Source organism: Passer montanus, unplaced genomic scaffold (genome assembly GCF_014805655.1).
Source record: "Passer montanus isolate IOZ18808 unplaced genomic scaffold, ASM1480565v1 scaffold3, whole genome shotgun sequence".
In the NCBI taxonomy this organism is placed as follows: Eukaryota; Metazoa; Chordata; class Aves; order Passeriformes; family Passeridae; genus Passer; species Passer montanus.
In genome coordinates this window covers 3920944-3945350 of record NW_024367707.1, presented here as the reverse complement: position 1 = coordinate 3945350, position 24407 = coordinate 3920944, and the positions used below count along the sequence as shown (strand labels likewise).

At 41.1% G+C, this 24407-nt stretch overlaps 2 protein-coding genes across 7 annotated transcripts in view; one reads left to right on the top strand and one right to left on the bottom strand.

Annotated features, from left to right (window-relative positions):
• Nucleotides 1–378: 378 nt before the first annotated feature.
• Nucleotides 379–24000, bottom strand: KLHL15 (kelch like family member 15). 6 transcript variants are annotated; one of them, XM_039714237.1, is made up of 6 exons: nt 23827–24000; nt 23575–23658; nt 21315–21411; nt 10941–11652; nt 9202–9273; nt 379–2482 (listed from the first exon to the last, which is right to left on the bottom strand). In XM_039714237.1, exons 4-6 carry the CDS (start codon nt 11643–11645, stop codon nt 1373–1375), a joined length of 1887 nt encoding a protein of 628 aa, XP_039570171.1. In that variant the 5' UTR covers nt 11646–11652; nt 21315–21411; nt 23575–23658; nt 23827–24000; the 3' UTR covers nt 379–1372. The 6 variants fall into 6 exon arrangements, with proteins under 6 accessions (XP_039570171.1, XP_039570169.1, XP_039570170.1 ...); XM_039714235.1 differs by lacking the exon at nt 21315–21411 and having other exon boundaries at nt 23575–24000; XM_039714236.1 differs by lacking the exons at nt 21315–21411; nt 23575–23658; nt 23827–24000 and adding an exon at nt 19844–20146.
• A 230-nt stretch (nt 24001–24230) lies between these two features.
• EIF2S3 (eukaryotic translation initiation factor 2 subunit gamma) overlaps nt 24231–24407 on the top strand; it is a 13938-nt gene continuing 13761 nt past the window's right edge. The window contains exon 1 of the mRNA XM_039714242.1: nt 24231–24324. Within this exon, the coding sequence (XP_039570176.1) occupies nt 24256–24324 (69 nt within the window). The 5' untranslated portion in view covers nt 24231–24255. The remainder of the gene's footprint in view (nt 24325–24407) is intronic.

The following is a 24407-nucleotide window of genomic DNA, read 5'->3' as shown; positions in this document are numbered from 1 at the left end:
TGTGTAGGTTCTTATAAAACAAACAGAAATTATACTAACAAACCAATCACCTAACTCCACATTCTCCAAACACAGTAGTTCTTAACAGTTAATAATTAAATAATAACAATAATAAAAAGATCATACCACTTCAATATGAGTACTCATACTGAAGTGTGAGTATAATAAAGTATTGACAATAAACTGTGGCATATCCAGTATCTAGTTCCAAAAATAACTGTGGGTCACAGCAGTGCTGAGCATTTGCTTATTGAAGTTTTCAATTTCAACGAAAAAAGAAAACCGGGCAGCACACTGAAACCAAAAAGAAACTCAGGTAAAATGAGTTTACTTTTTAAAAAATAATTTATAAAATAACAAATAACCAACAGTTCATTATGTAGCAACAATATAAAGAGTTGAAGTTTACTGGATCAATCAGTATATACTAAAGATACTTTGATACCAAATGAGGCTTCCAGTTTCACTTAAGAACTTTGAACTATTTAGCTCATGAAAGAATACCCTAAATTCAACAGATATGGCTGAATCTGTGCACTAGTTAAAATAGAATATTGTAACTGCACATAAAAAGATGCATTTATATACAGTTTTTACAGTGTATGCACATGTGTGTATACATTTTTTTACTCACCAACAAACACAACACAGACAATAGAAGGCAGCATAGAAATAGTGTTTTGAATATAAAAATGCTTTGTTTTCAATTTAGTAGAAAATGTGTAATTTGCATTTTGGCAGACTTACTCGTACAACTATACAAAACCAGGAAAACAGTCATGCAAAAGGGTTAAAATTCTTTTCCAAAGTAAATAAGGGAAAACAAAAACACTTAGTAGATTTGACAGTACTTTGCAGTTAATAGGAAAAGCATCTAAAAGACAACATAAAATACAGAAATGGTTAGCTTGTTCCTTTATACCTGGTTGTACCCAAGTACAGGTGATGAGCTGTATTTTGATGCTCAGTAAAAAATGAAAATAACATCTTTCTTCTCTTCCTTTCACAAGTATTTTGTCAAATTCAACTTATTTCAAAAGCATAGTGGAATAATGGCCATTAAAAAAACCAGAACACATTGTGGACATAAAACGTTACCAAAAAAAGCAGACTCAAAAATATATATTTTTTCTCATACTTACAATTACATTTATTAAAAAAAAAAAACAACAGAGCTTTCACAAGGTCAGACCAACTATCACCTTTTCTAATGAACTTGTAAGTACACTCCCTGTACATCCTGTTTCTCTTGAGCAGTTAACCATTGTTCTTACACACAAGGAAATGTCTCTGCAGGAATTTAACTGGTTTGTAATTTTTTTCAACAAATTAGTATAGCTCTTTTGTATTTGACTGCGTTGTTCATTCTCTTTTAGCTGCAACGTCTAACATGCTCCAAAACATACTCAGGGAAGTGCAGGCTGCAGACCTGCAAGCCATCCAGCTTGCACGGCATCCTTGGATATTCATCTTCTTTCCATTTGTTTTCCTCTGGATCAAAAGTGAGAATGGAATCACTGTAATGACCATTGTAACAAAGGCCTCCAAGAACCATTATCTGTTTGTCCAGAACAGCTACGCCATGACCACTCCTACCTATTGGCATAGAAGCCAATATAGTCCATTGATCGGTATCGGGGTCATAAACCTCTGTAGATGGACATCCTTGAGATTCAAAGGAAGCTCTCAGGATCACACAGACACCACCAAAGACATAAAGCTTACCATTGTAAGAAATCATTTTGTGAAAGCATCTGGCATAATTCATTTTGCATTTGTTCTCCCAACAGTTAGTGACTACTTGAGTTCTCCGTGTTCGCTGCTCTACTGTCCCTTCTTTACTGGGATCAAACACACACACTTGCTTAGAAGTTGAAGATGATGTAATTCCACCAGTGATATACAACTTGTTACCAAGCACAGTCCCTTCATGTCCGTACTTATTGACTGGATAGGGATCCACAAATTCCCATTTATCTTCAGTAATATCATACCGCTCGGTGGAGTAAAACGTTTCATCCCTGGTTCTCCCAGCCACTGCATAAACATACCTGCCAATCACTCCAACAGCAAACTCAGAACGTGGCACAGACATGTCTGCCATTCGTAACCAAGTGTTCTGTCTTGGGTCATATCTAAACACTTTGGATGAAGCATGGAACTCACCATCTGGCCCCAGTTCTTCCCCACCTAATAAGAACACGAAGTTATTCACAATGGCAAGGCAGTCTGGTCGTAAAGGTACTTGAGGACCCTCTAGTTCCCACCAGACCCTCGGTTTGTGCAACAGAAGAATTTTACTGTTTACCATACTGTGTCCTATCATTCCTCTAAATACTGCAGTCTGGGGTTTGGCAGAACGAATTTTGTTCGATTTCATTTCCATCAAAGGCTGTTGGTGAACGCTATGAAAGTAATTCATGGCTTGGTCAACCTCATGTCGCAGCTGCCGGGAGTATCGGTAAAACTCTGATGTTTTTACCTATGAATACATTTAAAAGATATTAAAATTTTGACTGAGAGAAACAATCCAGAAAACCTAAATCGCTATATGTCATTAGAAGATTATTTTACTTTGTCTCATTCAGGCAATCTTGAGAGCAATTGCATTTATGCATGAAGGTTTAAACGGATGTGTCGTTATCCAAAATCCAGAAGGCAATTTAGTGATTAAGAGCAGTGACTAACATTTTCAGCAGAATAATCACATGCAGAATTTATGCTGGAATTAGGCACAACTGAAATCCCCAAGTCTAAGAATCATTATTCCTTCTCCTGAAAACAGCTTCTGTTCATCTTATGCTTAATCAATAAAGTACCCAAATTAAAAATTCCATCTTTTCCTGGGTTTCAAAGACACTCTACACATCCATTCTGTGATTACCAAGGTCTACTCTTATCTGTTTTTTTTATGAATTCTCACAAACGAAGCCTGAGCTCCCAATGCTAGGCTCTGCTCACAGGGCTATTTCATTTCCATGGGGTGGGAAGGGAAGGTACCTAACCACCTTCCTGCAGAATGTGCTTGCACCAACCACTCATCCTGAAGATGGCCTTATGGCTTCCCCTCCGTGAGTCTCCACGTTAACACATGCCTTCAAGAAGGAAACATCTCCACCTATAATCCTTTGGTTGTGCATTTCTTTGGCAAATTGCAGAGGTAGGTTTGAACTTCCACTTCCCAGGTGAGAGTTACAACCTAAAAGCCATCCCTGTTCAGTTTTATTGGAGTTGCTGGCACAGGGGAAAATAAGAATTCCTTCTGGGACCCTTCCTACTATCCAAGCCAATTCAAGTGCCTGAGGCTGGTCCTGAGACCATTCCAAAACCCATTCCTGTCTTGAACATTTTAATTAATCTAGCTCAAGGCAGTCCTCAGCTCACCATGGGAATCTCTTCAGAGGCTCACCCTTCCTGTACACTCTGGTGTAACACAGCATTCTGAATCACACTTCTAAAACAAATCAAACCTGCTAGATGTTGCCAAATCCAAAAACCCTCCATCAGATTTGACCCTAAATCCCAATTTCTTTTGCATAAAATTGGATTGCTTTCAAACAGTCTAAAAGCCTTTAGTATCCAGCAGCTCCAAATAAGAAGCAATGCTCTGAAAAAAAATATTAAGAGGCCACTCTGAAATTTGAAGTGATCACAAGGTAACACCAGGAGCTACATCTTTTTTTACCCCACCTCTTCCTATCCTCTGTCCCAAAGAATAAACGCCTCAGGGGTGGTGGTATGAACTTTGACAGAGATGGAAAGCAATTTGGACATTAATGTTCTTTATCCCTTGTGAATAAAGTAGCTGCTTGTTCCATAAACATATACCATTAAAATTTTGTTAGCCATCTGGTAATCATATCTTCCTTGTGTAGTAATTAAGACGTTCTGCTGTCAAAGGATTGTTTAAAAAAAATCTTTTGAACTGCTATTATTGAACACAATTTGCACACTTTTTGAGACAGTTTGAAACACCAGATTTCAAAAAGAAAACTGAATATTAACCTACTATTGCAAAGCAATGTATTGCTCAAGAGTTACAGTGACTCGATGCTTTTATTTACACTTTTTCTTTCCTCCACTTTAATTCTGACAAGTTCAACTTATCTTTGAAAAAAAGGATGGTCACATGCAGATCATATATATTATTCTTGAAGCAATGTCCAGCCTCTTTCTACTGTTTTTACCAGAGGTGATTTTGGAGCAAAAAGGTCTATTCAGGTATGGTACTTACAGAAAACCCACAGTAAGCCCAACTCTTCTGGGAACAACACCTGTACTTTCTTGTTGCAAATCAATAATATATCAGGCAAAGACAGATTTGCTCATATGGTATTTGTTAGAATAAACCATATACCTTGCCTGACTGAAAAGCCTGAACATAAATTACAGAAAATATGCTGGCAGGGAGAATAACAGCACAGAAAAATGGTAACAGATAAAAGTTAAAAAAAAATGAAAAAGTTAGTTAAAATAACAAAGAATTGTGGCTGGGCTACTTTATCCTTAAAAGGAACTTTCAAATTCCAAACAAGCAGGACGACTTCAGGTATTCCCAAACTGGAGCTATCCTCTTTGGAGTTAAATAAAAACATAAATTATCTCTTTTTTTGCCTATATGCAGTTCAGGTTTTCTTGGATAATTATGGAAGAGAACAGGATCAACATGCTTACAATGTGAAGCATATCAGTAAGGACTGGCAGAGATGGAATTTTTTTTCTTTCTCCCTCAGCATTTATAACTCTGTTATTAGATCTAGAAATTGGAATGCCAGCCAGAAACTGGAATTAAAATAAGCCTACAACCTCATCACTGTACTCCTCCACATAGCCTGAATCTCACCCCATGAGAGCACACCAAAGAAACAAGGAGTGTCTCTAATTCCAGAGAGAGACCCTCAAAACCAGAGAATCAAACTATTTGTTTACTACTGCTTATCTTGACAAAGGCACTCATGTCAAAGCAAAGCCTCAAGCTCTTACCTTAAATGAAAAAGACATGATGGAGCAAATGCAACTCCCAGTTATTAACACCCCTCTGTGACTGCAGATCACGGGGAAGCTTCGACATGCACAAGTTTGAAGAGCTGAACCTTTCAAAAATACACAAGCGCTAGCAATTCTTACAATATGCAGAAAAAAAAGAAAAATCCCACAAAACAAGAGTGATCAACTACCTCGCTTCTGGTAAGAAAAGGTACCTGGAGAATTCCTAGACTTGGCTGTCAAGGAAAAATATCCCTGGTTTTAGGCATCCACCTTTCACCAGCATAACCAATGCCATACTGGAGCAGTACCTCTCCTGAGGCTCAAATGATGTCTAAGATGAATGTTAGGATATGCCTATAGGAAAGCACAGACTGCTCACTTGCTTAATGCAAATGAAAACAAAGAAAATGTAGGTCATATGGCCTGTTTTCAGTCACACATTATGAAATATTCCAGAAATATTTGAAAGCCCTGTTCAGCCCCTAATAAGAAAAACCCTCTGCCTACACTTTCAAATAATTTTACAGTAATTTTCATTACCTGTGTATACAACAGAAACATTAAAGAAGCATTAAAATTTAGGTTGTTTGGTATTTAAAACAACTGTAAGTTGTGAATGTCAGCAGATGAAAGCCCATGGCCTTCTGCAGGAACTTCTATCTGACACCCAAACATGCAGAGGGAAAACTCTCAGCTTTCAAAAGTAGGCTCTGCCACTACCTGTAAGTAGCAACAAGAAGTTGATCAGCAAATATCAAAGTGCTTATCAACAGAACAATTTTCCTGTTAAGTTCAAATGGAGAAGTCCATAATTACCAACACTCAGAACACACAGACTTTGGCAAAACAGGTGGAAATGTACAGCAATTGTCAGGAACCCTGAAGTAAAACAAATGTGCATTCCTTAGGAGCACATCATCAACTCTGAATTGATAAAAATATATAAATGTTTCAAAGCATTTTTGAAGTTTTTCTTTAAACTGTTCTGTTATCTTCCTGAAGGGTCTCAAAGGCATTTTAAGTTGGACTTCCTTATCAACCCCAGGCACACCGTCAAAAAAGGAATTTAATTCAAGTGCTAAACTTTTGTTCATGTGATTTTCTTTACATTCTTTACAATTATTTCTTTAATTTTCTGGAGAAAACCCCCATAAAGAAGTTATGCTGGGACACAGCCTAATGTAAGAGTTTCCACAAGATCTCCGGAGATGGAGAATGGGAACAATCTCAGTGTATGAACTACCAGTGGTTCACTCAGTTCTTCTGCTACACAGACTGAGAACAGCAGAAACAAAATAAAATGCGTTATTCCAAAATAAAAGATGTAAAAATAATTAAAAATCTCTACTTGCCCTCCATCCCTCAACTTGCCCCTTGGGGCATCCTTCCAGTCACAGTAAATTTGAACTTTAATGAACTCTTCTTCATTTTAAACCAGTGAAACACTCCATAAGAAGTGCTGGCTTTCCAAGTTAATGCAGTGATTAATCATTGGCTGTTTTCTGCTGTATTGAATGCCTGCTTTTCTAGTTGTAGCAGCTATGGAAGTCTCCGAATCTTCCATTTATATTATATGAAGAAGTAAAACAAAAAATTAAGCCATTACTTTCTAATTTGAAAAGTTATCCCCACAAAAGATCAGCTGTGTCCCACATTATGTTCATCAGCTTTTCCCCTCCCCAATACCAATTATGCTAATTAATAAGCTGCAGGAAGAGCAATGAAATGCAAGGTAAATGTTCTGTAACACATTTGACTTCAGTGTACAGACTTTTTAAAAAATTTCCTCATACGACCATTTACAGCTACTGCTCTATTTGTATTCTTGTTACTTAGGTTTATAACAAAAAGCTTTCAAAATCAGAAAGAAAAGCTTCTTTTGAACTGCCCAAATGAAACAGCTATTATTTGTGCACCTGGTAACTAAGTTTTAGTACGTTATTATATGGGGTGGCTATTAACTTGCTTCCTTCTGTACAACTGGTAAAAAAATGCAGACAAACAAAAACAAAAGCACAGAAAAATCTCAATGCCTCATAATGTCACTTTATCATCTCTAGTCATGTAAACAGACAATTGTTTAAAAGATTTCAACTTATTGTGCTTATGTTTTCTAAGCCTGCCAATTCTGCATGTGTGATGCAACTCAAACTCAGCTCCTAGGAGTAGAGAAGCAATGCTCCATCTTTCCAATGAACAACAATGGCATCTGTATCACATTTCTAAAGACCAAATTCTTACTTGAAACAAAACCCCAAACTTATTTTACTAGAGATTAACCTGAATCAAAACTAAAGATCCATCAACTCCACTAAGAGGAATCCTTATTATACTCACATCTACTGATCTCTGGCCATATTCTAATCACAATTATAAGCTGGTATGAGAACTGCTCAGTACCAGTGAAGGGCTATTCTGCAAGAACAGAAATCATTTAAGTGTTTTCAGTGTCACCATAGAAAGGCACAGCCTCTGTGCAGCAAGGACAATGCCCTCAAATTGATTATTCAGCTGTTCCTTTTTAGAAGCTGGAAAGAGAAATTGTCAAAATGAAGCTGGAGTCTAACTCAATCTAACCTCTCAAATCAGAGTGGAGTCAATGATCCATATGCCACAATTAAGAAGCTCTGCACGTAATAAACACTGCTAGCAAATCTATTCACATCAAGAGTAATCTTAACACCCAAAAATATTGAGCACAGCACCTATTTACAGTAAGAGGGGCCCCTAACTTCATCCACACTTCTTATTCTACACTTCAGCAAACAAAGTTGCATAAGTAGATACACATGTATTACTAGAAATGGAAGTAAATGGGGGAAAAAATAAATTCAACACATTTATGAAAGGTAAAATCACAGTAACATAAAATTACAATGACATCTCAAAAATTACTATTTTCTAGGAACAGAACAGCAGATACAAAACAGCAGTAACAAAGACAATGTGCTATTCATCCTACCCCTACCACAGAAGCTGATGAACCTAGTGATTAGTAAATTTTTGATTTAAGCTAGCAATTAATAAGCATGAGCTAGTCACAATAAACTGTACAGACTGGACATAAAAAATCCCTGGGTTTTAAGAACAGATTTTGAAACAACATTTCAATCTGAGTAGTACACAGAAACCAAGTGGAGCTTAAACAGCATATTTCAGGGAAATCATGAGATGGCTGCCTCCAGTAACATGGAGATTATCTCAGTGATCCAGATGAAAGGCACTCCAACTCCTATCTCCAAACTTCCTCAAGACTTACAGAGCCATGGTTATGTTTAGTAAAAAAGGAAAGCACATAGATATGTCACATGGATAATATCACATAGTGAAACTTGTGCTTTTCCCCAAATACTCTGCCTTTACTTTCTAACTATTCCCTAAATCCTTACTTGATTTATATTTCCATTTTTCCCATACATGTACTTTAAGGGCTGAGGAACAAAAGGAGTACCTACTCATAATTCAGAAGCCATTCTTCCAGGACATTTTGCAGTAAGCAAACATGCTGTACCTTCACTTGTGCACTCTAAATGCACATCAGCCTCCAGGTATTAATCTAGACTCACTGATTTAATTTTTAAATTGTAAATCTCTCCAAAAAAATGATGTAAGGAACAGAATGGCTTACGAGGACAAAAGTATCCCCACCATGACTTGCAAAGTTAAATTATATAAGTTATTTATATCCTACAGTGACAGGCATCTGAGAAATGTGTATTAGAAAGATTACACAAAAGTACATAACAAGTCAGCCAGTGTACAGAAAATAGAGTTTGGTGAACTGGAAGAAGACTGGATTTGGTACATTCATGCATTTACTATGTGCTGGCTTCAGGAAAATGTTGGATTCTGTTTGTGGATCTCCAAAAAAGGGAGTTTTACCACTATTTCCCCATTCTACACAGAGAAGAAAGAGGCTCTCCCTGAGTTACTGCCAGAACAGTGAACAGACATGCTCTTTTATTAAAAAAATAAAGTGTTCTATATTCTGATGTTGGCTCCAACTGCAGTTGTCCTTTGTCACTTGTCCTGCTGGATAACTTAATACTCTCCAGCCAGGGAGGAACACAAATGCATTCCTAGCTGCAGTAACAAATGACATAATTAGCTCTGCTTCCCTCTGCTGAGCTGTCTCACTCCATAATCTGCACGGGCTTTTCCCTGCTCCCACATACAATTAACAGAGAGGGTATTACCAGATAAAGCTCTTACATGTAGGTATATAACCTGGCATGCCCAGAACAACTGCTCTCCTGAAGTTGTACCTATTGGGCCATTTGGTAGCTGTCAAGACAAAACATGAGAAGCACTGTATGCAGGATTTATACCAATGATATCAAAACCAACCCAGAAGTTATACCCAAATATAATGCTGAAGATCAACATACACTTTCACTTGCACTTAGAGAAATTTAACTGAAGACAGCTTGATGCTTGAGCTTGCATCCCCAAAACTCATACTGCTGAAGCAGAATCACACAAATCCTGCATTATCAGATTAACCTCAAAAAATATGTTGTGAATTCTGTAGGTTTTATTACTGAAGGGCTTAAATGATGTAATAGTATGGTAGAAGTGCTATTTAAAACAAGACACTACAGAGTATCCAGCAGAGTTCTGCTCCTACTAGTTAAAAATGTTTTAACCCAATAGAAACATTACATTAGTATTCTAAAATATGTTTAGGTAATTATTTTATGTCTATAATCCAATATAGCATTATAAATATATTTTATGTATTCTTACTTCCTATACTCAGTTCACACACAGAGAAAAAGATCCAAAATATAAAAATTCACTAGTAAGTAATTAATAGCTCTTATAATCTGAAACACAAATAAGAATTACTGCTTAGATGATCCTGTGGCACTTAAAACCATTAAACCTGCTTAGATGATCCAGTGGCCCTTAAAAACAATACAACATTGTCTGTATATTCACTAGATACTGAAGTAAAAATATATGGAAGATTAATTTGTAAGAAGCACAACAAAAACATGGGGTCTGAAATCCTATTAATTTGCTGAGAGGTGAAAAATACAGAAGTTGAAGTTTCATCTTATAACACAAAATTAACATTGTTAAAACACCACAGATAAGTTCAGGTTCCCAACCTGAACACTGTTACTGTAAGAGAGCTGCTTACAAAGTACTGCAATCCTCTGCTGTTAATAAATATTCAGAGATTCTGAAGAACTAGAAAACAATTTCTTGTCTGTTCTTCAACAGCAGAGTAGAAAAGGCAAGTGCTCATTTAACTCTTACTACATACAATGAAAGTTAACTCTAAGATCAGCTGTTACAATGAGTCCTCTGATATTTAAAGTAAATCATTACATTTGATACCATCAATAATTTTTGATTGCATTATGTCATGTGTACAACCAAGTGTATTTGTAACTTTGTAGGATCAGGGTTTACTTCTAACTGCTGTGTAAGAGCACAAGCACTGAAGATACAACAACAACACTCTGCAGATTTAAGAGCAGATGCTACTTTTCATTTGTAAATAACTCTACCCTGTACTTAGGCCACATAAGATTTGCAGTCACTATATTTGATTATATTGGTAGCAATTATCATAACATACTCCCCACATTATTGTGTGCAGGTCTAGAGCCTCTGGAGAGCAAGAAGCAACTTGTGGAAAACAGTTAAGAATGTTCAAAATCAAACTAGATACAAGTGACCTTATTTCAAAAGGTCTTTTCCATATTAAGTCACATATAAACATGTACTGCAAACATACCTGTTCTCCAGCCACTGTAGGTATTATTGTCTAATAACCAAAGACAACACTTCTAGATGTTTGCCTTCTGTGCTTTTCTTTATTAGAAAAATAAATGCTATCATTTTGCTCCTTTTCATAGCTTCCAGAATCTTACCTATTTAATGGCATGTTGCCCTAGCTAAATGATGAATCCTGCCTACTGCTTTTCAAATGCACCAACCTTCTCAAAAACACTGGATGGTGTCATCAAACAAAACCTGATGTTCTGAATGATGGTGTCCGTATGTCTCCAGCGTCTTCTATCATGGCGTAGCCAGGCCTGAACAGCTTCATACAGCTCTATCTCTGGAAACCTGCTCAGATGATCATTATCCAAGTAAGACATGAGCTTCTCAAAGCTCAGATATGAAAGAAAGTCAGGTCTGGACATGAGTGGCACAAAATTCTCTAGGAGAAAGGAATCCAATTTTTCCCTGACTCCTTCGATGTTTACACCAAAATCATCCAGAAGTCTCATAATTTCTGCACAGTTTTCTAAGCAGATTTTAGCTAAGAGAAAAGAGCAGCAAAACTTTACCACCTCTATAAGCTGGACATACATGGCAGCCTGAAGGATTTCATGAACAGTGTTCATACTCAGTTCAATAGTTCCATAGTACATGAATTGGAGGACATGACTGAAGCCTGTAGCTGTCAGACCTTTCAAATGGATTTTGTCCTGATCTCGTTCTCGCATGTCTGCTGTGAACATAATCCTGAAGTAATCACTCTGGGTGGCAAGCAGTGCTTTATGGGCCTGAAATTGGTGGTCTTCAATGACAAGTGTGACATCAAGAAGCAATCCCTCCTCATACAGTGCTCTGAATCCTGCAGAGACACTGGTGTCATGGATGGAGGAGCTAAACCCTTCCACGTCCCCTGCCATGAATCACCTGGGGGGAAGAAAGAAAATAAACAAAAATAAAAATAAATCATAATTTCTAATAACATATTACAAGCTCTTCCTGGCCAGATAAATCCTAACTGAGATTGCTTTGATTAGGACTTAAAAGTCTTCACCATTCTTTCTGTTTTGTCTCCAGCTGAAAAATCAACTTAGGAAATAACTTAAAACACAAACTTTATATATTTCTCCCCAAACCAAATATTCTCATTTTAAAGACAGGGTAATGAACAAAAATAACTATGCAATACTGCCAAAATTATTCCTTACTCCAAGTTATTTCATGGTCATATAATGAACTAAAAAGGTTGTCATGGTTTTTGTCCTCTCCCCCATCAATCTTTCTAAAGAATTATCTCAGGGGAGCAATAAAATACCCACTCTTGGATATCAAAGGTCTCAAAAAAAGGAAGCCAAACTTCCTTAACTTCAGAAACAAGCTTCAGTAGATCTGTACCTGGTATGATCTTAAAAAAATACATTTATTATGCTTTAAAATCTATGTCAATTTACTCAAAAGTTATTTGTAGGAAAATGAACATTTTCACAGATACTATTTGAGATTGTGTGCTTCACTTCTCCTGTAAAAACACAGTCCCATCATGTTCCCCCCCATTTCTTACTATAGTGATTAATGTCAAGTTATGAGATCTATGAAGTGCAAAATACTAAGGCAACAAGAAGCACTGACAAGAACAGGTCACAAAAAATAATATTCTGTATAGTGGGCTTAGTAAAGCTTAATTGCTCATTAAGCATTTGCAGATACAGTGTTATGTACTTATATGCAAGCTATAATTAAACTGCAAATAAAAAAAAAATCTAAGAGCAGCAGCAACCTGGTAAAGTCAATTCAATAATCAAAATAAAAACCTATTCAAAATCCAAAATTTTCTCAAAATGTTGCTCAACTTCTTTGGGTTTAGGTAGGGTAAAGCTGCACAACACAGCTTGAACCAATTAACAATTCACCAAAGGACCACAGCACACTGCATTCTCCTTCTCCATCACATTCCAGGACCTGAGCTCCTGCTGCCTACTTTGAGCCATTTCTGGGGTTCATTGGGCTTCTCCAGAAAGTCAATTCAACTCATAAACATGACTAAAAAATAAACTAAGAGCAGGAAGGGACAGACGTGAAAAAGACACAAACATGACCAGCCCACCCCCCAGCACACACAAAACCTCAGAACTAGAAATCTTTCTGCTTCCCAGTGAGCTGACTTCTGACTTGACACGGTGGGGTTTGGCACAAGAACCAACCTGATGCAGAGGACAGGACAGATACTTGTGCAGGAAAAGAGTGAAAGAGCAACAACTTCCCCTTTTAATATTCATTTACTATTAGAATTGGTTCAGCTACTTTTGTTCCACTTCATCCCACCTCAAATTACTCTTCAACTTTCCCTCAGATATTGGTTGCATTTAACTCTGAATTTTCTATAACATATAAAGCCAATAATGTTTTGGTACTGGTAACCCACATGAAAATCTAAATAATACCAACACATTGGAAAAACCTGCAGATTCTCAAGGTCATAAAACTTCACACAAGTATATGGACCCAGAAGTGACTCTAGGCTGGCCTGTGTTTCACAGCCTCAGAGAGCAGTTACCACTTACCCCCACTTCCTCAAGCACCACATTCTGGCTGCTGCCATTGTAACAAGAATGCATTTTATTAGACTCATCAATGGTTAACCATCTTCTCTCCTTCACTCCTCAGCACACATCCTGGAAAACCAAACTGGAGATACCCTCTTGTCTGTGCAAAACTGAACTGGTGACTGGGTGGAATTAGCACCACTCCCACACTGCTGAAGCCTGGTGATGGGCTCTGTGCATGATAAAGCCAGTGCTGGGAGTGTTCATTACTATTAAGGCCTTCTCACAGAATTCAAATTCCTGAAAGTAAGAGCAGGAGCAAAGAACAAAGATGACAATCCAATCACTTTCTCACCAGTATCCAAGATAGCACCTTCCCTTCAATGTCATTGAAGACAAAGAGAAACATGCTAACTGCTCTGGAACCTTGTATTGGGAGTCTCTTATTCCTCAACATCAAATGACTACCAGAAAGAAAAATTACCATCTGATTTGCTGTTGCCAACTCTTACACAAAAGCAGATGAGGAAAGAACCACTTCGCTAATTCTGACCATCTCATAAAGAAGCACCCAACTGAAGAGGAAGCATAAAGCCTGACTTTACAGGATTTTGCTTTCTAATTGGATTTCTGATATCAAATAAAAAGGTAAGGACCAATATTAGCTTACTTCCTTCTTTCATCACAGTACTTGTAACTCCTCTTCTTCCCAGCTCTCTGATGTTTAATAGCAGCTGAGCTCATAACTCAGTCCTTCCTGTTCACGAGATTTAATGATCACTTGCCTTCAAATGGGCCACTCATTTTCATAAAACATACAGGGAGTTAAAACAACTCTCCCTGCTGTCTGCAATCAGCCCACAGGTTCAGTGGTTACAAGGACTCTCAGACAGTACAACTGTTACAGAGCTTTAGGAGACCAACTAAGACCTGGCTTAGGGTCAGTTCCATGATCAGGGTTAAAAATGGTAAAGGACAGTTGGAATTTGCAAATGTGAGAATGAGAACAGAATAACACAACAATGGATCAGGGGAGAAAAAGTAAAAAATGAAGCAACATTCCCCAGGTGACAGAAGCAATTGTGTATTCCTCTGGAAATAATGGCATCTCCCATCACACAGGGAATCCTACTGAAGGCATTTCTTCAGAAGAGTATGTGCATTACTGTGTGCCTGAACAGCACTGAAAACCACAGCAGCAAGCTCCAAACACACAGCAGGATCTTTGCCCTTCCTTGACAAAGGTGATTATGTTATAGGTACTCCTCAAATAAAGGAGACAAATTAACTTGTACACAGGATGGCCCTAAAAGAAGTCTCTTTCACCACCCTCAAAGAAGAAAAAATGAAAAGTTGGAAGTGAAGTTAAGCAGAGAAACACAGTAGATGCACCTCCAGTGTTGCTTTTAAGGATCAAAACAAGTAAACAATACCCAACACAATCAAACAAAAACTCCAAATCCAAACCAAACAAACCCCCCCGAACAAACAAAACTAAATACAAACAAAAAACCCCCAACCCAAGCAGCACCAGAGAGTCCTGGGCAACTGGCTCTAGGTGGCCCTGCAGGTGGCACAGATCACCTCCAGAGGTCCCTTAGCACCTCAACTAGTCTGTGACTCTGTGATCCTGCTGCTTTTGCACAGACACTGCAACAATGTGCGGATTTTTTTTTCGACTTTCTTTTTAATTCTGATTAAACAGAAATAAGACAAATATACACACACAAAAAAATTGCATGTATATGTTATTAGCCTTTGAATTTTAAATCTAACAAGGCAGCAATCACTAAAATACTGAGAAATAAAATCCACCTTTATTTAGGGAATATCCTTTAGGGTTGCAATTTTCACATCTCCCTACAACTGGCTATTCCATAGAAAATATTTAAAACACTGAGTCAGCCACAAATCTTCATTACAGTAACAAAGGGATCACCACTTGGAAATTATGATTTCTGAATGTTTTAAAAATGTGGGTGTTTAAATAACTTAATCCTTCTTTTCACATTCCTGCTGATGTTACTTTCAGTAAATCACAGTTTTCAATATTAACGTATTTTTCCTCCTAAAAAGCAGCAAGCATTTAATGGATTACTAAATAGACACAAAACCAGTTAAGACTTCTCCTTATACCATCTAAAGAAGCTTCAGAATTCTAGGAGTGAAAAGCAAAAGGACTACTTGTCTCCCTGCATTAAATAAAAGGAGTAAATATCCTTTTCTTGGCATAAAGCCATACACGTTATCAGCAGATAAATTTTTCTTTAAAACAAAAAAATGCATTGCCAGTGCAAATACACAAAGGGGTTAAAATAGTCCAAAAACTGGGAAAGTAGATAATTAAATGCATATTATGCTTAATTGGTAAAAATCTTCATTTCTAAAGCTAACATCTTCCATCAAAAGCAAATAGAAATGTGGTAGCTCAAACATTAAAAAAAAGCAATACAAAATACTCTCAAACCAAGTAATTTTTCTAAAGCATAGCTATGCCATTCCTCCCACACACACACTTGCAATCTTTGATGTAATTCTAAGCGTTATTCAAATGCTGCAGTTATTTCCCAGAGGACAATACATAACAATTTTTTTTCATATTTTCAATAAAAATGGAAAATTCAGTTAGATTTTCTTCATGCATGCAAATCACAGCTGCACACTTAATCCAATGGAAGCCATGGAGCCTGCAGTGGTCTATAGGAAAACTGGAACAGAAAAATTCCAATGTATAAACAATGAAGGGGAGGTGGGGGCAATGTACATTGGCATTCATTGCTGTTCTGCACATATTAGAGCTGATCAGGATAATGCAGCACAGGAAGTAAGACTCTGCTGAAAAGCCAAAAGAGAAATACATTCAACCTTATTAGCTTTTCCTTACATTTTTTCCTCTTCAGGCACATAATGCATTAGATTCTACAGTGCTCTAACTGCAAAACCACTTACTTGGAACACTGATTTCTCATCTTTATTCTGCAGCTGTAATGAAAGTCTGACAACCCTGCTCTAGACTGCTTTTTCTTGCAAAACAAGGAGAACCTTCTTTCCTCAGGGTGTCTGAGGCTCTTAGTCACAAGCAGAAGAAACAGAGTCTAAATGCACTGGCTATTGAGAAGCAAGCTACAGAATATCTGCTTTTGACTCATGCCCTCCTGGATTTAAAACCTCTCCAAAAGCAGTACTACCTGAAAAAGGGCCCTTTGAATATGTGTCTTTATGTAATAAGTAAGCTTATATACATTTTTCAGGGACAGAAATTTATTGTCCTCATTAAGTATTGACAATACCATGTCTAGCAGCTCAAAGGAAAATTTCAGCTTTCCTTTACTGTTGTTCCTTTGTCACTCATTTGGGATGCTGAGACAGAATGAGCAATATTTGTTTTGTTTACTAATTATGGAGTACTTGTTAATTTCACCTATCCCATACATATTCTAAGAAATCTTTGTGGACAAGCTGAACAACAAATTTGCACATAATAGAACATTATTAGCTATGAGTTACACCGTAAAGATATTTCACCAGACACACAGAACTATGCTTCAGTTACACAGAGTACTAAAATAGAGCTTAAAATGCAATAATCTCTTCCATCCACCAAATGCATGCATTTAAATGTAAATTTTAAAGTCATTATGCATGCTTTCTTCGGTGAGGCGCACAGCAAAGGCTGCCTAGAGCAGAATTCTTTGACCCTAGTTTTGTTAACATGCTTTTCTGCAGGAAGAGGACATTTCTCCATACTCAAATGCTATACACACATGTGAAAATACAACAAGTATTTGAACACACTAGCAAACATTCACAACTGCACACATGGCTGAAGGCTGGGCCTTTGAATGCAGTGCACTGTATTGAGTAAGAATGCACTTATAATGTACACAGTATAAACAATTTATCCCCCAAATTAAACCTTTGTTTACGTAGTTTAAAACTAAAACCATTACATTTTGTCCACCATTTTTTCATCATAATCCCCACTAACAGAAGGAGTGATGTCATGTAGGACAGATCAATAACCAGTGGCTATCAAAGCTTTCCATTCCTACAATTGCAAGTGCAGGGAACCAAGCAACACATCCAGTTTCCATGTGTTTTATCTGAAATCCTTTGTAACTAGCACACTAAATTTGAGAAACAGTTTATCTTCAACACATTGGTATGTTCATGTTTAAGACTTCATCCAATCCATCTTGAGAATTCCAAAAGCACTGGATTACTTGAAAATGGAGAAGTCTGGAGCTTACCAATCACCACCAGTCTGAGGAACCAGACTGCCAGAACTTAAATCTTGGCTGCTTCTGGAAGCTGCCCACACTCCATTTCTTAGGACACAGAGCTGCCCAGAACAGCTCCCTGACAATCCCTGCCTGCTGCTATCTGGGAGCAGTCTGAACCAGCACAGAGCAACAGTGGCACTCGGTGTCATGGTGGTCATCACGGCTGTGTCAGAAGCACCAGAACTAGTTAAACCAAGCCTACCAAAACCCAGCATGGACTGTGCCTCAGCTCAGCAGGGTTACTCTTCACTCTATGTGTGCCAGAACCCATAACTGCACTTCACAGACACTGAGATAGCTTGAACCATCTGTCTGAAAGGTCACTGCATCACAACAGAAAAACCTGCTCCCAAACACAAAGCAAGCTCAGCTCAACGCTCTTGCAATGGCATTTACTGATACCAGAACAGAACAGGTATAAAATAGTTGATACATCCACCAAAATGACAATTATCTTTAACTGGAAATACTTGCATTACTAATACCTAAAAGTTAAATTGTCAGTAGTGTTGAAAACTACAGATTTGCCATTGCTCTCAAAGTGGACAGGACTGCTCTATCCTGAATTATATCAGTCCTTCTTATATATATTTGTGTCTTACAGAATGATTAATCTTTTCAAATGTAAGAAAAAGGTATGAATAAAGCCTGATTATCTCACTGCAAAGATTTCTATCAAGAAAATGATAGTGTATTTTATACAGAAAAGTAGCAAGCTAAGTATCTGTCAGTAACAAAAAAATCCTATCTTTTTTGACTTACACATTTTTAGTATAAGATAGAAAAGAGCAAGAAGTAATATTCAAACTATATTAGTAAAAAAATTAAATTTAAACTAGGATTGCTGAAGTACCCCCTCCATTTGTCTTTTTATCTGTATCTTTATTGCTAACTTAGTACGTACTCCTAGCATCTTCTGAAAAAATGACATTAATTGTGCCCTTTGTTCAAGACACACAAGGTTTTGACCTCACTGCCCAATGTCAAACTCACTTGTCAGACACACAGAAATCTCAAACATATTTACTTTCCACACATATCCCCCAAAGTGGCAGCTAGATGAATGAAAAAGGACTGATGTCTCCAGTGTGAGCTCAGTGGTTATCTGCTGTACTCTGCTCGCTGAAAGGCGAATCAACACATGTGTAGATCCAAGCCAGCCACAGGGTATAATTATGGAAAGTGAAAGGAGATGAGTGTCACTGGGAAAGTTTATAGGACATGTGGTAGAAATTAAACACGTTTTCTAGGTGATGGAAGGGAAAACACAGGACGTATGTTGGTGCATGGTGGTATGCTCAGGGGACCTGAATGTGAACTGGGGCAATGGTGGTGCAAGAGCTGGCTTATTCTACAAGCAAGTTTATATAACAAGTCCACAGGAAGCCAGACTTCAGTAGTTCTGTCCTTTTATCCGGTAATAGCTTTATGATTCTCCTACTCCTCTTCTGAATGGGAAGAAAAAACCCCAAACCCTAAACAATAAAAAGGCAAGAACTTTAAATTTTTAAGTGATGTTCCAGCATTCACCAAACAGATCGAAGCTCTAGTACCAACCCTGGCTAGCTCTACTCGTACAGATCACGGATACTTTTTTCACGATCAGCTACAATCGGGGCTGGGGGAGGCCAGGTAAAAATGGCCATTTTCGGGGCAGGAACTCAGATGACCTACTTCAGCCCGTCTGCCCGCACGCCCAGCCCCGCTCCGCTGTGAGCAGAGCCCGCAGGCCGAGCTCCCCGGCAAGCGGGGCTGCAGGCCCGGGGTCCGCGACGCGCGGCCGCAGGAGCCCGAGGGGCAACCCAAACCCTAAACAATAAAAAGGCAAGAACTTTAAATTTTTAAGTGATGTTCCAGCATTCACCAAACAGATCGAAGCTCTAGTACCAACCCTGGCTAGCGCTACTCGTACAGATCACGGATACTTTTTTCACGATCAGCTACAATCGGGGCTGGGGGAGGCCAGGTAAAAATGGCCATTTTCGGGGCAGGAACTCAGATGACCTACTTCAGCCCGTCTGCCCGCACGCCCAGCCCCGCTCCGCTGTGAGCAGAGCCCGCAGGCCGAGCTCCCCGGCAAGCGGGGCTGCAGGCCCGGGGTCCGCGACGTGCGGCCGCACGGCCCCGCCGGCATTCGCTGCGGCCGTGCCCGATCCCCGCTCCTGCCCGCCCGCTCCCCGCCTGCGGGCAGCCGGCCCGCCGTGCCCCAGCGCGGGCAGGAGGGTCCCTGAGGGCAGGAGGGCGCCCGGGCCGCCCTCACGGGGCGGGAGGGCCCGGGGATCCTTCACCCACCTCTCGGCAGCGGCGGCGCTGAGGACGCGGCTCCTCCCGCTGGAGCGGCGGAGAGGGGCCCTGGCTCCGTGTACCATGCAGCCGGGGGCGGCGGAGGGAGGCGCCGGGGGGCTGCGGAGAGGGGCAATGGCTGAGGCGAAGCCGGGAGGAGGAGGAGAAGGAGGCGGAGGAAGAAGGGGGGATCCTGGGCTCCCTCCTCCCCGCCGTCCGCGCTCGGGGAGGAGGTGGGAGCCGCCCCCGCCGCGCCGCCCGGGCACCGGCGCTCCCGGCCCGGCCTCGCCCCCGGGGTCCCCGCCGCCCTCAGGCTGGAGAAAGCGAGAAGCAGCATCTGCGTCCGGCCGCGAGGACGCGCGTCCACACGCGTCCGCTCTCAGAGGGTCGCGGTTGCGCTGCTCTCTCCCACCCGCCGCCTCCGGGCTGCGGCCAGTCTCTCCCAATGGCCTCGGGGCTGCCCGGTGTAGCCCGGGCTGCAGCAGTGCCCGCTCGGTGCCGGCGGAGCCCCTCCCCGGACAGCGGCCAGCCCCGGGAACTGGGTCAGCGGAGCCGCAGGGTCAGGACCGGCAGCCCTTGAGCACTGGGAGCACGGCCCTGAATGGGATGAGCAGGGCTCTGCCTTAGCACAAACATCACCCCCTGGCTTTTGCTGTTTTGCCTTTGCCGGGCAAACTCGGATTTTATTGTAAGAGATGAAATAACCTACGTGGACCTTTGGTTTGCCGCTACCACCCCCAAACCATTTGCTACCCTTCCATGTCACTCTCTGCTTTAAATAGTAGGCCACAGGCTGCCATGCTCTCCCTGTTTACTGCTGTTCCCATCCCCTCCACAGCCTATTTTCAGTCTCTCATTACCCCTCCCTCCCCATTCTTGTTTTGTAAAGCAAGTGTACCTTCTATACCTGCCACCCCGGAGCTGAATGTCTTTCCCACCTTTCCTGGCTTCACACAATGAACCAGCTATTCCATGCTGTGCCTCAAAAGACTTCCCAATGCTATTCCCACTGTGCTCAATTGCCCACCTGCTGCTCCCTCTGCTACAATCAGCTTCCCATTCACCCTTCATCCCGATGGCCAGACCTTTACAACTCCCTACTATTCCATCTCCTTCACTCATGCAGTAAATTTGCCCCGTTTCCCCAGTCACTGTTTTAAAACGTGTTCCTTGTGCACATTTGGTGAAAAACCTGGCCTTTACAGACTGACCCTGCCAAGACAGCAGGTGTTCCTGCCACCCTTGTCTCAAAGGAGAGAGAGAGATTCCCCCCCTTTTCCATAAGGGACATCTCCTGCTGCAGCAAGCATGTACCCACCCATATGTAATGCTTCAACAAAGAAAAATGAGTAGAAACTAAGTTTATCACATATAGAAACGATACAACCACAGCTTCATGCATCTTTCTGCACCCCTCAGACTTTTGACCTTCGAAGGTCAGCAAGGGTGGAAAAAGCTAAGCAAGACTTTTATGTTTTACCTGACTGTCATTTTGCTGTCTGCAGTTTGTGTCAAGCTGAGGTGCAAGATGATCTTCAGGTCTCTCCTACACAGTGTAAGAGAAGAGGACCTCAAACCTAGCCACAAAACAAAACCACAACAGCTTTGACATTTAAAACAGCTCAACATTTCAAAGCACAAAAAACCCTCCCATCCCCTTCTCCTTCACACTGAACAATTTGCTTCTACCAAAAAATCAAAATATGTCAATGTCTCAGTTCGAGTCTCCTAAATAAAATTAAATAATTAAATTTAGGCCTCTGACAATGACCATGGTATTAAGATTACCTTACTGAATTTTAATTTAAATTGGGATTTGGGTTGATTTAGGCATCTGTACGAAATCAGTGGCTAAACAGTTACCACTGGCTTAAATGAGACTTTTGCAATTAATACAATTCTGGATGTAGTTTTTTGAGCAGTATTAATACACTAGTTACAATTTAATTAATTCCTAATATTTTTAAACTTTATTTAATTCATACATATGCATGTCCAATACACATATCTTGACATATGACATAATGTCAACTCCCAGAAATGTTCTTATCTATTTCAGTTGGGGTTGTTCAGCACGGGCAAGAGAAGGCTCTGAGGAAACCTTATAGAAGCTTTTGGTGCTCAAAGGGGGCCCAAAAGAAGGCTAGAAAATGGACTTTTCACAAGGGCATGTAGTAACAGAACAAGAGGGAATGGCTTTAAACTGGAAGAGAGCAGGTTTAAAATAGGTGCTAGGAAGAGATTCTTTACTGTAAGGGTGGTGAAGCACTGGCACAGGTTTCCCAGAGAAGCTGTGGATGCCCCATCCCTGGAAGTGTTCAAGGACAGGCTGGATGGGGCTCTGAGCAACCTGGGATAGTGAGAGGTGTTTCTGCCCATGGCAGGAAGATTTGAACTCAATGATCTTTGAGGTCCCTTACAACCTAAACCATTCTATGATTCTACAATAATTAGACATTTGCAGACTTTAGGCTTTTCTGGGCTTTCTTTATACTACAAACATTTCCAAATAAGTGAATCAAAATAGCAAGAGTACTTCAGAATATGTAAAATGTACAATCTCATTGTTAAAATAGAAGCAACAGTTTGTGTATTTTTTTAATATTTCTGACAGGGTGTTTGGCAAGGATTAAGTCCTTTTTAAAGGCTGTTTCAAATGTGACAAAAACTATTTCCATAATTTTAAACACACTGCACTGCATTTATTGCATAATTTAAACAGCTAAGTAACTACAGAGTCCAGTATTTTCAGTTCATTTTCATAAAAGAGGGATTATACATGTGTGAACATCGAGGCAACTACAACCAAGTATTGCATCATGTTCCCACTGCACCTCATGTATCTCAGTTGTTTTTCCCAGAAGTGAGACATTCAATACAAAATTCAAAACACCATTTGGCCTGACTAAAGATTAGATATGAAAATTTATTTTCCAGACCAACGTATGACATGGTTGGGTTGCAAGACAAAATACACTTTGTCATTGGCAAAACCATTATAGATACTGGAAGGTTTCTTACAATGTGCTCCTGTTAATTTCTTCAGATCAAGAACACTGGCAATGTGTTTGCTCTAGGTATATCCAGCAGAACTCACTCCCAGCTCTTGTATCAGGAAAGCATGGAAATAGTAGCACTGGTGTGAGTGGGAGGTGACAACCACGGCTAAACCAGGCACACCAGTTTCACACGGGTTTCCATCATCGCAGTTCAGTCACCTGGCTGTCTGCCCCAAACCTGCTTTTTTTGACCTGCAAAGCCAGGCTAAGTCTGAGAACAAAGGTGTTTTCCAACAGACAAAGCCACTGCTGTTGGCACAACACACACATTTGACATAACTGGTTACCTGCACTGAACCTGCTTCCCTGACCACGAGGAAATACTACCAGCAACATCTCCCATGCCTGTAAGAGGTTCCCATGAAGAAGTCTGCTTGATTTCCCACAGGGAAGGGTTGGGAATTTGGCCTTTACTCTCTGGTGAACCTCTGAACTGGCTTTCATCACTGGATTAGGGATTTTGTTTTCCAGACCAATGTATGACATGACTGGCTTGCAAGACAAAACACATTTTTGTAATACCATAAATTTGAGGTATTTGTCTACAGCAAGCTTGAGGAGTTTGCTACCAGCCCTGTCCTGGTTGGTTTGCCAAGAAAATTTTCTGGACTGTTAGCAATTCATACAGCATTTACACCATACCCAACTCTGCAAACAGCAGGTGTGTGCTGGGATTTTTACCTGTTTCGCACAAAACATTCGGGTGGTTCGTACGCGGGGGCAGCTCTCGCATCCACACGCTTTCCCTGACAATGAGCGCCCGGTCTACAACGACAGTAACGGGAGAGAAGGCTGGAATCAGCCAGATCGCCTCACGGCCGGCGGAGGTTACGGTCCGGTGAGCTGCGGCACACACCGACCCCGAGCCCCGGCGCTCCGCCGCTGCCCTCGGGCCCCGCGCCGCGGCACCCGCACACCCACACAGCGACAGACCCCGAGCGCGGCACCGGCGTGCGCGGCACCGGGCGCGCTCCCTGCCCGCAGCCTCGGCAATGCTCGGCAATGCTCGGCAAAGCTCGGCAATGTTCGGCACCGCTCGGCCCTGCGCGCTCCCGGCGGGCTCCGGCACGGCCGAGCCGCGCGCGACCCCGCCGCAGGCCCCGGTTGCATCACCCGGCGTGAGGGCGACAGCGGGTCCTTCACAGGGCTGCCCCGTGGCGCGCCTGACTCGTGGCCGCCCCGCCGCGGGGCCGATGGCTGCCTCCGGGCGGTGATTGCGGTTTTTCCTTGAGCTCGGTGTCCGCTCCCGGGCCGGCCGGTGCCGCGCCGTGGGCCGGAGGCTGCGGGGCGGTAGCGGCAGTGCCGAGAGGAGCCGGCGGTCAGGCGGCCGCGCGGGACTCCTCGCTTCCCACTCGGGCCAAGATGGCGGGGGACGAGGCGGGAGTGACTCTGGGGCAGCCGCACCTCAGCCGCCAGGATCTCGCCACCTTGGTGAGCGCCGCCCGCGGGGCGCCCCGCGGCGACATCGGGCTGCCGGGGCTCGGCGGGCGCGCCCCGGGAGCGGAGGGGGCGGC

Excerpts from the sequence above, each read along its gene's own strand:
- KLHL15 (XM_039714235.1), bottom strand. The coding sequence starts at position 11,645 with ATGGCAGGGGACGTGGAAGGGTTTAGCTCCTCCATCCATGACACCAGT. Across the intron at positions 9,274-10,940 it reads CATCCAGTGTTTTTGAGAAG|CTACCAAATGGCCCAATAGG; the intron begins GTTGGTGCATTT and ends TTGTCTTGACAG. Across the intron at positions 2,483-9,201 it reads GCCAGGTTATATACCTACAT|GTAAAAACATCAGAGTTTTA; the intron begins GTAAGAGCTTTA and ends ATGTATTCATAG.